Source organism: Poecilia mexicana, unplaced genomic scaffold (assembly GCF_051168715.1).
Source record: "Poecilia mexicana isolate PSO_F unplaced genomic scaffold, ASM5116871v1 scaffold_13, whole genome shotgun sequence".
Taxonomy (NCBI): Eukaryota; Metazoa; Chordata; class Actinopteri; order Cyprinodontiformes; family Poeciliidae; genus Poecilia; species Poecilia mexicana.
In genome coordinates, this window is record NW_028263382.1 from 22,900,386 (window position 1) to 22,917,122 (window position 16,737).

General features: G+C 38.1%; 1 protein-coding gene across 3 annotated transcripts in view; it reads left to right on the forward strand.

The window, feature by feature from the left end:
- Positions 1–16,271, forward strand: part of fchsd2 (FCH and double SH3 domains 2) — a 71,138-nt gene extending 54,867 nt beyond the window's left edge. For 2 of the 3 annotated variants that reach the window (XM_014995452.2, XM_014995453.2), the window contains 7 exons: positions 7,567–7,701; positions 7,781–7,864; positions 7,957–8,134; positions 10,140–10,360; positions 11,530–11,722; positions 11,820–11,917; positions 12,314–16,271. In XM_014995452.2, the coding sequence (XP_014850938.2) occupies positions 7,567–7,701; positions 7,781–7,864; positions 7,957–8,134; positions 10,140–10,360; positions 11,530–11,722; positions 11,820–11,917; positions 12,314–12,409 (1,005 nt within the window). In that variant the 3' untranslated portion in view covers positions 12,410–16,271. Of the gene's footprint in view, positions 1–7,566; positions 7,702–7,780; positions 7,865–7,956; positions 8,135–9,277; positions 9,359–10,139; positions 10,361–11,529; positions 11,723–11,819; positions 11,918–12,313 lie in introns of all 3 variants that reach the window. The other variant, XM_014995449.2, reaches the window with a different exon arrangement.
- Positions 16,272–16,737: the final 466 nt, after the last annotated feature.

Consider the following 16,737-nt stretch of genomic DNA (forward strand, 5'->3'; position numbering starts at 1 on the left):
ACAACCCATCAAGTTCTATGACCACTTGGTTACAAGAAATCCCCCTCATCTCTTAGCAACAGATTAATAACAAATATTGTTATTGTTCCAAAAACATAAGATTTCTTCCACTCTTTTGAAATGCTACTTATCTTATACTAAGAATTCTGCAGTTGGTGAATCTTCCAGAAAAGAGAAAATGTTTTTCTTTTGTCATTGATGGTAAATATATTATAAAACAGACATTAAACACAAAAGTAAAAATCTGATTTATACTTCGTGGCAGTTCGTTACCAGAAAAAAAAAAAAAAAAACGCTCCTCTCATCATAAAATTAATAAGAAATATTATTCTTTATAAAACATAAGTTGTTTTGAAATACTGCTTATCTGCTTAGACACAACAAATTAAGAGTTGGTAATTTTGCAAAAATAAGAATCAGATGTTTACTTTGTGGCACGTGGTTACCAGAAATCGCCCTTATCTCTTAGCAACAGACCAACAACAAATATTGTTATTGTTCAAAACGCATAAGATTTCCTCCACTCTTTTGAAATACTATTTATCTTATACTAAGAATTGTGCAGTTGGTGAATCTTGCAGAGAAATGGAAATGTTTTTTGTTTTTTTTATTTTGGTCATTGATGGTAAATGTATTATAAAAAAAAAGATACTCAACACAAAAGTAAAAATCTGATTTAAACTTCGTGGCAGTTCGTTACCAGAAAAGCACATTCCTTTCTTAACACCAAATTAATAACAAGTAATATTATTGTTTATAAAACATAAGTTCCTTTGAAATACTGCTTATCTGCTGAGACACAACAAATTAAGAGTTGGTAAATTTGCAAAAGTAAAAATCAGATGTTCACTTCGTGGGCACTTGGTTACCAGAAATTGCGCTCATCTCTTAGCAACAGATCAACAACAAATATTATTGTTTAAAAAACATAAGATTTCCTTTGCTCTTTTGAGATGCTATTTATCTTATACCAAGAATTCTGCAGTTTTTGAATTTTGCAAAAAAAGAGAAAATGTTTTTTGTTTTCTTTTTTTTTGTCAATGATAGTAAATATATTATAAAATAGACATTCATCACAACAGTAAAATTCAGATTTAAACTTCGTGGCAGTTCATTACCAGAAAAAATGCTTATCTCTTAACACCAAATTAATAAGTAATATTATTGTTTTTAACACATAAGTTCTTTTGAAATACTGCTCATCTGCTTAGACACAACATATTAAGAGTTGGTAAATTTGCAAAAGTAAAAATCAGATGTTTACATCGTGGCACTTGGTTACCAGTAATTGCGCTCATCTCTTAGCAACAGATCAACAACAAATATTATTGTTTAAAAAACATAAGATTTCCTTTGCTCTTTTGAGATGCTACTTATCTTATTCTAAGAATTCTGCAGATGGTTAATTTTGCAGAAAAGAGAAAATGTTTTTTGGGGGGTTTTTTTGTCAATGATGGTAAAAATATATTATAAAATAGACATTCATCACAAAGGTAAAAATCTGATTTTATACTTCATGGCAGTTCGTTACCAGTCGAAACGCTCATCTCTTAACGCTAAATTAATAAGTAATATTATTGTTTATAAAACATACGTTTTTGTTTTGTTTTTAATACTGCTTATCTGCTTAGGCACAATATATTAAGAGTTGGTAAATTCGCAAAAGTAAAAATCAGGTGTTTACTTCGTGGCACTTGGTTATCAGAAATTGCCCTCATCTCTGAGCAACAGATCAACAACAAATATTGTTTAAAAAACATAAGAATTCCTCTCCTTTTTTGAAATGCTAATTATCTTATCCTAAGAATTCTGCAGATGGTGAATTTTGCAGAAAAGAGAAAATGTTTTTTTTTTTTTTGTCGATTATAGTGAATATATTATAAAACAGACATTTATTACAAAAGTAAAAATCTGATTTAAACTTTGTGGCAGTTCGTTACCAGAAAAACACATTCTTTTCTTAACACCAAATTAATAAGTAATATTATTGTTGATAAAACATAAGTTATTTTGAAATACTGCTTATTTGCTTAGACATAAAAAATTTAGAGTTGGTAAATTTAGCAAAAGTAAGAATCGTATGTTTACTTCGTGGCACTTGGTTATCAGGAAACTAGCTCATCTCTTAGCAACAGATCAGCAACAAATATTGTTATTGTTAAAAAAAAACAAGATTTCCTCTTCTCTGTTGAAATACTGTTTATCTTATACTAAGGCTGCGTTCACACTGCACCCTGAAGTGACCCAATTCCGATTTTTTTTTTTTTTTTGACTTAATGCGACTTGAATCTGATCTTTTCATGACAGTCTGAACAGCACAGGTCAGATTCTTTTCAAATGCGACTATATCCGATACGTATCCGATTCAAATGCGACCTAACGTCCAGGCCGCATTCATCCGAACTGAACGTCACTAATACTCAACAAATGTCACTATTCTGCGTCCTGATACGCGCAAGTGGGAAGAAAAACAACCACCATGATGAAGTTGTTAATATGCTGCTCCGGTTGGACAACAACTTCAAATATGTAAGCTAAGCTCCACTGTTAGCCTCCATGTTTACTTCCGCAAACACTGAGCACTTCTTATGGCGGTGGGCAGAACGCTAACGCTTTTGCGCCCTCTACTGCGAATGCTGGACACTTTCAGGTCGTTTGCCCGTTCAGACTGCAGAACACATACAGGTTGCATATGTGTGGCAGTGTGAACGGCCCGACAAAAAAAAAAAATATATATATATATATATTTTTGACAAAAAGTCAGAATTGAGTCACTTCAGGCTGTAGTGTGAACGCACCCTAATTCTGCAGTTGGTGAATCTTGCAGAAAAGTGAAAATGTTTTTTCTTTTTGGTCATTGATGGTAAATATATTATAAAACAGACATTTAACACAAAAGTAAATATCTTATTTATACTTCGTTGTGGTTCGTTACCAGAAGAAAAATGCTCTTCTCTTAACACAAAATTAATAACAGGTATTATAATTGTTTATAAAACATATTGTTATTGTCCAAAAAACATAAGATTTCCTCTTCTCTGTTGAAATACTATTTATGTTATACTAAGAATTCTGCAGTTAGTGAATCTTATAGAAAAGTGGAAATGTTTTCCTTTTTGGTCATTGATGATAAATATATTATAAGACAGACATTTAACTCCAAAGTAAAAATCTGATTTTATACTTCGTGGCAGTTCGTTACCAGAAAAAAAACGCTCTTCTCTTAACACAAAATTAATAACGGGTAATATTATTGTTTGTAAAACATAAGTTCCTTTGAAATACTGCTTATCTGCTGAGACACAACAAATTAAGAGTTGGTAAATTTTGCCAAAGTAAAAATGAGGTGTTTACTTTGTGGCACTTGATTACCAGAAATCGCCCTCATCTCTTAGCAACAAGATCAACAACAAATATTTTTGTTTAAAAAAACATGAGATTTTTTCTGCTCTTTTGAAATATTACTTATGCTAAGAATTCTGCAGTTGGTGAATCTTGCAGAGAAGTGAAAATGTTTTCCTTTTTGGTCATCGATGATAAATATATTATAAGACAGACATTTAACTCCAAAGTAAAAATTTGATTTATACTTCGTGGCAGTTCGTTACCAGAAAAAAAAAAAACGCTCTTCTATTAACACAAAATTAATAACAGGTAATATTATTGTTTGTAAAACATAAGTTTTCTAACGCTCTTTTGAAATACTACTTATCTTATGCTAAGAATTCTGCAGTTGGTGAATCTTGCAGAGAAGAGAAGATGTTTTTGGGGGTTTTTTTTTGTCAATGATAGTAAATATATTATAAAATAGACATTCATCACAAAAGTAAAAATCTGATTTTATACTTCGTGGCAGTTCGTTACCAGAAAAAATGCTCATCTCTTAACACCAAATTAATAACAAGTAATATTATTGTTTGTAAAACATAAGTTCCTTTGAAATACTGCTTTTCTGCTGAGACACAACAAATTAAGAGTTGGTAAATTTTGCAAAAGTAAAAATGAGATGTTTACTTCGTGGCACTTGATTACCAGAAATCGCCCTCATCTCTTAGCAACAAGATCGACAACAAATATTTTTGTTTAAAAAAACATGAGATTTTTTTCTGCTCTTTTGAAATATTACTTATGCTAAGAATTCTGCAGTTGGTGAATCTTGCAGAGAAGTGAAAATGTTTTCCTTTTTGGTCATTGAGGGTAAATATATTATAAAACAGACACTTAACACAAAAGTCAGATTTATAATCTGACTTTATACTTCGCAGCAGTTCGTTACCAGAAACAAACGCTTCTCTTAACACAAAATTAATAACAAGTAATATTATTTTTTATAAAACATAAGTCCTTTTGAAATACTGCTGATCTGCTTTGGCACAACAAATTTAGAGTTGGTAAATTTTGCAAAAGTAAAAATCAGATGTTTACTTCATGGCACTTGGTTACCAGGAAACTCCCTCATCTCTTAGCAACAGATTAACAACAAATATTGTTATGGTAAAAAAAACATAAGATGTGATGCTTTTATTTTGACATCCCAAAGTTATTGTCCGTTTAGGAGCATGAAGTTTCATGAGATGTATTGAAGTTACTTTTTATTTGCTTTTCTGCCATCTTGTCTCTATTAGTAGTTCTGTTAAGGTGGCGTCTCTGTAGTTTTAAAATTCTGCTCCGCCATCTCTGTAGTTCTCTACATCTCTGTTCTCCTCAGTGTTCTATTGCTATAGTAATTAATCCTAGCTGAAAACTGTCATATGTGAGAGAAACACAGAAGGCCAGACAAAATTCTATGTTTCCAGTGTAACTGACACAAAACAGTCAGATTTTTTTTTTTTTTTTTTTTTAATTTGGCTCATTTTTCGCTACTTACTTTGCCATGGTGACTCAAAATGCCAACAAAAGACGTCCTTCATGGGATCAGGCCACACATTTTGAAATGTATATTGTGACGGGGGGGGGGGCACGCAGCAGTACGAGCCGCATTAACTGTGAAAGGAAGTGGCAGTTATTTTGAGGTGTAGAATAATAGGTGCCTTAAATGCATTGCATGCTTTGCAAGGCATTTCAGTTCTCTCCTATGCATTGCTATAGCAGGCCCCAATGAAGAAAACAAAGGAATGCTTGTTAATGACTTTAAACTGTGGTTTGCTGATTATAAGGAGGACATGAAGTGACTACACAAACACAGAGAAAAAGGGAGGCATAAACTGACTGCTAAGACGTAGAGACCGAAGGCGTCACTTTAACCTCTTCTTGATCTTTCTCATCTTTATTATTGCCAATAGAGAAAGACTGGCACAAACCCACAAGTCTCTCAAGCAGCCACTGCCTTCATTACAACATAACTTTCATAGTTATTACTTCCAAGGCCAATAAAAGCTGCCATTGGTCTTGCTCTCAGCAGCACCACTTGGAACACTGAGATCTGCTGGGTGATTTTTATTCGGTTATGACTGAAATACATGCTGATTTTTTTTTTCTCAGAGATGGAATTGGATCTGTCTCACAGACAGAGCTGCTAGTGTCTTTGTTGTTTTGTTTAATCCACTTGACAGAGTAAAAAAAAGTAATCTAACACAACAAACATACTGACACCAAAATATGTCCTCGATAAATAACATCAGGACATCAAGTTTATGCTTTATCACAGCCATAACTTCCCTCCCCTCTTCTCCATCTATATCCATGTCTAAAATCACTTCTTTATGGTGTGGTTTCTGTCAGTGGTTTAAAAAGTCTTCCACATCCAAGGAGAATAAATTGGCTCTGAATGTTTAGAGTATAGTTAAAAACATCATCTCCTTCAGTCAAGTGTGTTACATCTGAACTTGCATGATGCATGTCAGTCTCTAAACCACCAGCCAGCCAGATTTCCTATAATGGGCTCTGATCTGATCGGCGTGTCCAACACTAAAAAATCCTTTGCAGCACTTAATGCATTAACCAACAACATGTATGTTGTGACACATTTGAAATAACATCACATAATAGATGGGGGTGATTTAATTATTACTATGGATTATATTTTAAAATCAAAGACTCTATTGCAGAGTCTTAAAAAAAAAATCTGTATTACCATGGCGCGGTGGTTGCGCGGGGTTAAAACTCACGACCCATGTACAGAGGCCTCAGTCCTCGACGCAGCCATCATCAGTTTGAGTCCTGACCTATTGACCTCATGCTTCCCCCTCTCTCACAACCTGTTTCTCTGCCGCCTCACTATTGAAGGAAGGCCACTAGGGGCAAAAGATCTATATTGCTAGCTCAGATGTGGGGGGGGGAAATGAATTTGACTGGAAAATCCTGATTGGTTGATCTTCAAAGCCAGAGCTTCTTTGATAAAGAGTGAAGTATCTCATGTTCTTGTCAAACACTTTAATGCTTGCTGAAGAAATTTACATTGAGTCTAGCTTGCTGTGAAGAGTGATCAGATAAAAAAGCAATTATCGAAAAGTTGTTCAAAAAATTTGCCTAATCACAGAAACTTAATATGCTCTGTGTTTTAGGAAGAAAATGTACTTGCTGGAATCAAGCCAAACATGGTTTGGTTCAGAAGAGAGTGTTACTTAAACTCCTTCTGTCAGCCAGTATTATTACCTCCAAATAAATAAAATCCTTCATCGTTTTCCATGAAATAGACTTCACAGATTCTTGTCTCCCTTTTATTTCTTTTGTGTCATAGTCCTTTTTTGTTCAAGGTTATTAAAACTGTTTTTTTAGTTTGTGTGCAATATGTTGATCTGAAACGTTATTTAGCCTTTATAATAATGTTTCCAGTGAAAGTCACTATATTGGTTGCCTTAGCTAATACAGTCACAGTGTGTCCCTGAGTGCTGCCCGATACTGAGGGCGCATACCGACACTGACCTGCTGACATGCAACGTCGATACAATTTGATGTCGGCATCACAGTGTTTACCTTTCCCTAGAAGGATCATCAACAGTTGGTTTAAGAGAAAAGTTAAGATCACCACGCCTGAGGGTTGGACATGAACTCCTCTGTTCAGAAGATCAGTGCTGGAGATTAATCCATGTACAAAACACACATGAGTTTTGTTCTGCACTGGTGCAGAGTTTACTGTGTCAACAGAAATGTGATGTCTAAACACAATCACCCAAAAGCAAACACGCGCACACACACGCATGCATACACAATCTATTGTTACTGACCTAAGCTGGCTCACTGTGTGTGTGTGATGGATCTTTCCATTAGCTGGGATCATGTGACATTCATGTGGGCTGGGAAACACATGGAGCAAAAACAAGGAGGGGTTGCGTCATGTCAGACAGCCTGGGCTCAGCACCTGTTTCTAAAAGCTACAGAGCAGAATATCATCAGGAATAAATGGTGACGGATCATAATGGCGTTGTTTCTGAGGCTGGAATAAGTAAACATCTTAGTGACATGTTAAATTGAACTTGTGTTTTTACACCTGGATGTTTGATTCAGAGCACACCACATTTTTCTTAAACTATTCAACAGCGAGAGAAACTTTTTCGTCAAGTTCCTCCTCGCTTTATCCCAGGTTCTGACTCGGTCTTGCTGCGCCTTTGTTTGTGTGTCAAAAAGGGCACAGTGGACTTGGAGCGTGAAGAGGGAGAGGAGTGTGAGGAGAACATGGAGGTCTTCGACGACAGCAGTTCCAGTCCCTCGGGAACCCTGCGCAACTACCCGCTAACCTGCAAAGTGCTCTACTCCTACAAGGTATAAAACAGCACAGAGACACTTATTGACTGCTATACTTTTATCTTTATACTTATCTCATTCTTGGTCTTCCCTGCAGGCGTCTCAGCCGGATGAGCTAACCATCGATGAACAGGAGATGTTGGAGGTCATTGAGGATGGAGACATGGAGGACTGGGTCAAGGTATTCACACACACACACATCTCAGTAACATGGAAGAGCTGAAGCAGGCTCTACCTCCCTAAACGGATTCTTATCCTGCTCGTCTTTCCCAGGCACGCAACAAAACGGGTCAAGTGGGCTACGTCCCGGAAAAATACCTCCAGTTCCCGACTTCCAACAGCCTGCTGAGCATGCTCCAGTCCCTGGCCACGCTGGACGCTCGATCACACACCTCCTCTAATTCAACCGAACCGGAGCTGCACTCTGGCTGCATCAACGGAGACACAAACAGTACGTATTCTGGGGAGCTAAAGGTTTCAGATCAGTGGCGTTAGTCAGTCCCACTTATATCACTTTAAAGTATTTTGTGTTTTATTTTTTTATTCCCGAGTATGTTTTCCATTTATTGCTCTTCTGGAATCCAGATGAAGAAAACACAAACTGTGCTAAATGATTTGGCAGTTTGTTATAAATTAAAATAAATAAATAAATAAATAAGCAAAACCTATTAACATTTTTAATTTAAAGAAAAAGTTGTTTAAGCAAATTATGGCCTAGATCAGACTGATCTAGAGTGCTATTCCAGCATCATGAAGTTCAGGTACCACAGCAGACAGGTCGGCGATAAAGTTGTGGAAACGTTTAAAGTAGAGTTAGGCTGTAAAACAATGCCTCGGGCTCTTGATATCCCATAAAGCGTGGTTCAGTTGATCGTCTCAAAATGAAATTGCAGAACTGCAAACCTGCAATAATCTGAAAATCCACCTAAACCTGTGGTACCCAAACCACTGTGGGCCAAAATCAGCAAGTTGAAGGCACTCAGTGACCTGAGAGTGAGAGGAATTCACTGAAAAGATACTTTGATTTACTTTGAACTTTTAAGTGAGAACTGAAAAACGCAAAATATCTTTAAGTGAATTTTTATCTTTTCATTTGCTGGGCAATAAGCATGCATTAAATATCATGCAGTATTTTAATGAAATAAAGTAAAAGAAAAAAAAAAACAATAGATGTTTGCTGAATTGAAGAAATTTGTGCAATTTCATAACTGTTTTGGCCCAAATGTTTTCAATTTTGTTGGTCTAGGAAAATGCTTTTAGCCTAATCCCAGAAACAAACACGAGAAAAGCAATTTATTGTACTTTTTTTTGTACTGTATTCAGTTTCAGTAAATGAGTAAATGTGTGATTAAAAAAAGCTGCTGGAAGTTTCTGGTTCTCACTATCACAGTAAGATTTAAAAAAAAAAGAAACAAAACATGGTGAATGTTTTATACTTCTCATTTTTCATTTAAAATTAGACACATTTGTGCTTGAAAATCTCATTCTAAAAAAATATTACATAAGGTGTCCATCTGCATCCGCTCCAAGTTTGTACCACTCTTGAGCCGAGGTCTCATTGCCACAAATGAACACCTCTGATCTAAACTGACAGGGCTGACAAGGACAGCATTAATCAGAGAGGCAGGCAAGAGAACCATGGTACTTCTGGAGGAGCTGCAGATTCACCTATCAGGTATGAGAATCTACTGACAAGACAACCCGTCTTGTTAGTCATGCTCTAATGGCAAGAAGAAAGTCATAAGAAGTCGCAAAGTTTTGATGTGTGGAAGAAGGGCTTAGACGACGACAAACAAAATGTAAAATGACAACACAAATGCAGTAACATACGGCCATAACTATAATAGAATGCTTTATATTAAAGCGTGTTCGTATGTTAGAATGGCCTAGTCAAAGACCAGGCCTAAATCCAATTGTTTCTCTGTGGCAGTTGCTGTTCAGGGATGCCCTCTGAGCACGATGTATTTTGTAAATACATCTCTACATCTCTAGGAGTACAAAACTTGAGGAGAGAAGCCCCAAAAGAGTTTGCACCTGCAATTTCAGCAAAGAGTGGTGTAAGAAGATGCAAATGCAGGCCACACCTTTCAGATTTGTATTTGTTGAAACATGTTTCAAAACCCAAGTACTCGTGTTCTTCCGCTAAAAAACATGGAAACTCCTTTGTTTACATGCGTTTCCGTTTTATTCTAGAAGTCTCTCACGCTTTGCTTCCTTCTTGTGTTGGCTCTACCTGCATGTTTAAAACCAACGCCTGAGGAAATCCCATCTCGTTTTTATACTTACTGCTCTGTGTCGTTTATCTCCGCCTCTCCAGCCGGGTGTACAGTTTTCGTCATAACAATGAGAAGCAAAGCAGACAAGGAAATGTATTTTACTGAGAATAATTGGTCCCTCTGAGTGACACTGATTGCTTTCCTGCCTGTCCCTGTCGCTTTCTCTCCGTCTGTGTGCAGCCGCGTACGTCCGTGCGCTTTACGATTACGAAGGCCAGGCGGACGAGGAGCTCTCCTTCTCCGAGGGCGCCGTGATCCGCCTGCTGAACCGCGACACTCAGACGGACGACGGCTTCTGGGAGGGCGAGCTGAATGGCCGGGTGGGGGTGTTCCCCTCCGTGCTGGTGGAGGATCTGACCGAGAACGGGGAGACGAGCGGCGGAGCACTGAATGACACACAGGTACGGCGACACACAGGAAGTCGCCTCGCAGATAACAGAGGTGGACCTGTCTTGTGTGCAGATGGAGGAATCTCAGTGGGAAACCGCAGGAAGCAGAGACGGAGTTAAGCTTTAGAGATAATCAACGCCTGAGCTGCACATTCAGCGCCATCAGGCTTTCTGTGTATCTGCTGTGCCACTTTGTACCAGGACCCCCCCACCCTCCTTTCCTGTCTGCTCTCCAGCTAATCTGTCGGCAGAGTTTACAAACAGTGAAGCAAAATAGTTGTGTTCCTGCTACATCAAAATCCGGCTTCGTAATTAAGAGAAAAATGTCCTTATCTGTGGTACCAAGCGCTGCCCGATTAGAGGTTTGGCAACAGGAAGGATGTAGCCTCTCCCTTCCTTTGAGCCTGTAGACCAAACATAAGAGGTTTTTGTTACTTTTAAGTGTTACATGAGGTAAAGTGGTTGGGTAATGTAGAAGTGGTTTAGTTAATGGCTTATATACTGTGGAGAAAATAAGAACACTGCCAGAAAGTTTCACTTATCGATGTTTAATCTCTGGAAACTGATGTAATTTAATTACAGGTGAGCACCAAAATAATCTGTTTTTTAAATAAATAGAAATAAATACCCCACCTTTTAGTAGCTAGTCTTACCTCTTTGTCCTTTATTAACTCAGAGGTTTCTTCTGTTAATCTCTAAAAATTGCCCCACTATTGAGATGTTTCAGGGGTTTTTTGTTCAGCCCCCTTTCAAGTCACCCCACACCATCTCAGCAAGACAAAGATCAGTTCCTTATGTCCTCATACATTAGGGGGAAAAAAGACTTTTTGATGTGATAAAAGCCAACTATAAATGTGTGGTTTGCTGAACTCCGTCAATGAAAGAATAGCTGATTATTGTACAATTTTTTTTTATTTTTAATAAATGATACCAACCGAGTATTTCTCCAGTTGATTGCATTACTTCATGTGATATAATCTCTGCAATTGAACAAAATGACTACGGAAGTTTCCCCTCCAAATCGATGTTAATTTCAAGACAGGCAAGAATGAGCTTCAACTACCGTAATTACTTTGTACTTAAGTCTGTTTTATAAATATATCGTCTTATGAATTTAGTGCCTGCAGAACTTTCTGGAGACGTCCCTTTAACTCTGCCCTTCTGTCACTCGTTTATTTTAGATTTCTCCGTCTTCAAAGTTGCCGTCTTCCCTGCCGCCTTTGCCTCTGTATGACCAGCCTCCCATCAGCCCTTTCACCAGCCCGGAGACCTCCACTCCCCCTCCTCTGCCGCGATCCCCCTCCACTGCGCTCAACGGGGAGCACAAGCTTCCTCTGCCGGCCTCCTCACACAAGGGACAGCTGTCCTCTCACAGTGAGATTGGCTCAAAACTTTCTTCAAACAGCGTATCGATCGAGAGGGATGGCCGGGTGGAGAGCTTTTCTAATGCTGTATTTTTGTCCGTGTGTAGATCAAAGCTCTGGCAGGAGTCCAGTGTCTCCAGGATTTCCTCAGACTCAGCCTCTACGATTCACAGCTGAAGGAGGCGGACCGGGCAAACTACGGCCGGTGGGTATCAAAGACATCCAGGACGTCATTCACATGTTCACGTTTTTTCACAACCAAATAAACAGTATCTAGTTTTTTAAAAAAAATGATCTGCTCTTTGGGCAGGTGGATTATGTACACCAGCCCAGCAAATCTTTTGCATAATGCGACACCATAATTTGTTATAGTGTTAATATGAAGCAAATGTTAAATTTGTATGCCTAACATTTGTTGTGAAAGAAAAATTAGAGGTTTCTCTTTCACACAGCTTAAATGATTTGATTTTTCATCAATAAAGTAAAACTTAAAGGAAGTAAAGAAGATAAATCGGATATATATTTGTTTTTGGGAAAGTTAGCCAGCTGTGTGATTGCCTCGGCGTTTCTTCCAACTTGAATCTGTTTTGTTGTGCTGCAGGTGCGAGCAGCTCCGCCTCCACCCAAACAGCAACCAGCTAGGCGACCGCATGAGAAAAGCGACAAGACGGAGGAAGTGGAGATCACGCTGGTGTGACGGACGAGCTTGGCAGACTGATGACGTTGCACAAAAGACGGAAGCAGACCTTGATGCAGTGAGCGTGAACTCGCTCTGGACTGATGCGAGCGCAAATGAAGGGATGAGAAGTTAATTCGATCGAACCACACCGACACTGCCGGACGCTCTGCATCTTCTCTCATCCCCAAGCCGAGGAAGAGAAGGAGCAGGGAGGCAGGGTAATGCTTGGCGTGTCCAGTTAAATCAGCTCCATTTTAGCCCTCTAATAAAGTGCAGCATTGTGTTCCTTTGCCCCCCCGTCCTTCCAGTCTGGCCTTAAAACGTCGCCTCACACAGCTAGTTAGAGCGGGCTGAAGAGAGGAAGGAGAGATGGGGAACACTTATTGATGGGATCTTTTGAAGCTCGCGAGTTATGTAAGGCAGTTCTTCTCCTCTGCACTTTCTAAACCCCTTCAGGACATCTCAGAGCCCAAAAATTTTAAAAGTCAAGCAAAACATACAGCTTGAGATATTTGTCGCACTATTAAAATTTGTTTTCAGGTATATTTAAAGCCCACCAAAAAACTACAACCATTGGTAAAATTAGGAGCAAAAGTTCAAATAGGTTAAAAGCCACCATGAAGCACATGGGATTGGAGCAGCTGTTCCAAATGTTGTTGCTTTACTGGCAGCATTTCATTTAAATCTGTCATATTTTTAATTGAAACCGACTGACATCTTTGATTGACGTCTGTGGAAAAACAGGAAAACTACAAACTGAGATCAACTCAGTCATGTGAACGAGCTTTAGGTCACCAAACAGTCTGAGAACAGACAGTTACAGCAAAAGGTTAACGGACATTTACCGTGACATCATGCTAGTTTTTGGTATTTATTAACAATGAGTTTAAGCGACTCTCTCTCAGTGTAACAATTTTTCTTTTTTTCCCCAAACAGGAAGTTGGTGCAGAAGTTTGGGTTAATTGGAATAAGTAATTGTCTTCTCATAAAATGGTTAAACAATAAAAAAAAGGCAACATGCCTCAAAAAACACAATTATTCTGTCTTGTGTGCAATAGTGCACATATACATTTATCCCTTGAAATATTTGGCTGAATATCCCGTTGGAGACTTTGACTGTGTTCTTTTAATGACCATCAACAAACTTCTGATCTAATTGTGGTTTGATATTGGAATGACTCCTCTTGGCAGGAAACGTAGAGGGTCTTTAAACTGGTTGGCTTCCAGGTTCGGATCCAGCTTTGAAGCATGGCCCCGTACGGTTTCAGACGGGTCGAGGTCAGGACGTTCCGAAGGGGAATCAATGCTAGCCAACAGTTTGTCCCGTTGGCGAACCGGTTTGTGATACTTCTGACCCTGTGAGGGTCACACCAACTTGTGTGCAGCCAAGTCTTGCTTTTGAAATTAGTAGTTGTATGTTAAGTCCACCCATTTGAATTCATCCTTAAAGGCTGAAAATGAACACAATACATGTTTTCCCACCTTTTCTCAGGGACTACGTCTGATGTTTTGCAAGTTTTGAGGCTGTTTAAAAAAAAAAAAAAGAGGAGACATGGTGGGGGGGGGAGACAAAGAAAGAAGTAAACTTTTTGTCGGGGTGTTTCAGAGTGCAGAGCAGGGATGAGGGACGTGGACAGAAAACCTAGACGGTGTGGGTTTACTTCCAGCCTCTCTCTCTCGCTATATATAGTCATTATCATTATACGTATTTAATGTGTATTAGTACAGTACATTACTGTTGTCATAGGAATGTTTATGCACATGGTTTCATATAGACTAACTGAGCTGAAGGGAATACCCTGTCTGATATGTAGTGGAAGTTTTACCTTCATCATGTACTGAAAAGGGTGTTGTAAATAACAGCAGGAAGGAGAGACGGAAGGAGAGAGAGGAGGAGGAGAAGCAAGAGCCGAGGGAGGCTGGATCCTCTCTTTTCTTGTGCTCGCCTCTCCTCCCGTCTCCACTTCACGTCTCTCCTCTCAGCGTTCCGTCAATGGGCAGTCGGTGTGAATCAGTGGCTATAATATACATACATACAGTTACAATATATTACACACACGAGTTGTTATATCTGCTCTCATTCTGTGCGCTGTGTGGTTTTCCTTTCAAATGACTGATCGAGGAAAGCTGCTGGTGCTTTGAAACGCACCAAATCTGTTGGTATTCACTATGTGCTAGCAAAACAAAACAACAAAAACATTTGTTTGAAACTTTAAAAACTGTTTAGGGCCAGAAACAAAGACTGAAGTTTTCCCTCATTAGAGATCATAACTCAATTTGCATTGATTTTCTTCATCTGTTCAGCTTCAACATTCATCCATGTTTACTTGACATGATTTTGGTCACAAGGAGGACTAAAAATAACGCAAATGGAGCCGAGTACCAATTTGTGGTGTACTCAAAGTAAATAAATACCCCTCGTCATGTACTATTCAAGCCTTTAAAAGTCCTTCCCTAAAGGGCGTAGTAGCACTTTTATTTATTTGTTTATTTGTACCTTCCCTGGAAAGTAGCAGTACCCTCTTCTAGCATCAGCATGGTTAGAGACGACTCTTATAGGCAATTGTAGCAACATGCAGACATGGGTATGAGTTTCATCTTTTCATACTGACACCCCAGATGCTCTTTAATTAAGGGTGACTGATGCTTAAAACAATGATGCACTCTTCAAAAGAGGTGACTTTTTGTAATGTCATTTGGTGTTTTTCTTGAATTATGAAAGAAATTTTAATGATTGGTATTTTTCTTTTTTTTGGACTCTTGTGATAATGGGAGCTGGTCATTTTTCCCTTTATGCCTTAAATATGTTTGCAGTGTTCATTGTTTTGCATGATTTTGTACCCAAGCAGTGATTTAATATAATTTTTTATAAGTCTGAATCACAATTAGCAGAAATAGGATATAGTGTGAAATATATACACATAAAAATATACAAAACCCTTACATCATACATGGAATTAGTATATAATTTTTTTTATAACTCATTAAGTCATCAAATTACATTTACTGTCAAGAACTGATATGCAGTGGTGCAAAATGGGGATCCTATGAGGCAAACTGACCCGAAGCAGGAAACATCTGACTGTTAACAGCTTTAAAAGTCCCTCTTTGAAACACACTGACTGAGGATAAATGCCCAATTTGGTTTAATGGGTTTATTGAACTGTAAAGCTCCACAATCCAACACCTCTTTGCAGCAGAATCGCAGCACAAAACTTTTTTTTTTGTCCTATGTGGTTCCAGAAACAGAAGAAATTGGCAATATATGTGTATTGATTTCTCTTAGTGAAATTTATCAGTAATCTTCCAAAGGTGAGTACATTTTCATGTTAACCGAAGCTCTAGTGGGAAGACGAGCCTCTTCCTGTAAGATCTGGGTTCAACTTAACTGGTTTCCTTTTTATAAAGCAGATGAAGGTGATGTGAGGGATGTACCAAAACATTAGCATAGCAGCCAGCTCCGCTTGTTCTCTCTGAAATATCCCTACAATGGTTTTCAGAGCTGTTATTGAAACCGTCAGATTTAGAGTGGTGGCCCAAGTGCAGCGTTTGACTTCATTTGCCTGTCGCCACCTTGAACATGCCTAGCTCTCCTTCTTTTGCCAGTCTCTTTTATCTGCTCGAGGGTTGAGATATTTGTTACTTTGTTTTTTTTTTTTATGTTTTTATACGATTCTATATATCTGATTCAGAGCAGCGCAGCCCGCTAGTATCAGAGATGCGGTGAAACAAACTGGCCTTCTCCCTTCATAGACTGTTGCCGATGTGACAGTAATGAGAACAGGGGCAAATGTCTTTCAGCGTATTAATATTGGCTGTACAAAAATAGAGTTTGTATTTATTGTGTACAAAAGTTAATTAATAAAAAATGTTTAAAACACTTTTGTCTTGTTTGAATAATTGCATGGATGGGTTCAATGTTTGAATATGTCAAAAAATATTCAAAACACTCAAACTTTTAAATGATTTGCTGCTTATTTTATTACCAAAACAATTTCCACAATGCAAGCATAAAGAAAATTCTGCATAGTTTTCAATATTTTTTGTAATTAAAATTGAAAAATGTTGTTTTGTACGTCAACGCATTCAGTAAATACACTAGTTATGCACATTGAAATATGGTAGTTGCAGCATCGTACTGGATAGATGCTTTTCTACAGATGGGGAGCTGGGTGGAGTGGATTGGAAGAAAGGTGGAGCTAAATGCATGTCATCCCTGCATGAGTACCTCTTGCTACAAAAAACTTGAATCTGGGACAGATGTTCTTATTCCAGTAGGACAAAGGCTCAAAACATAAACATAATTTAGTGGGAGTGGCTCAGAACAGAGCATATTCTCATGTTCA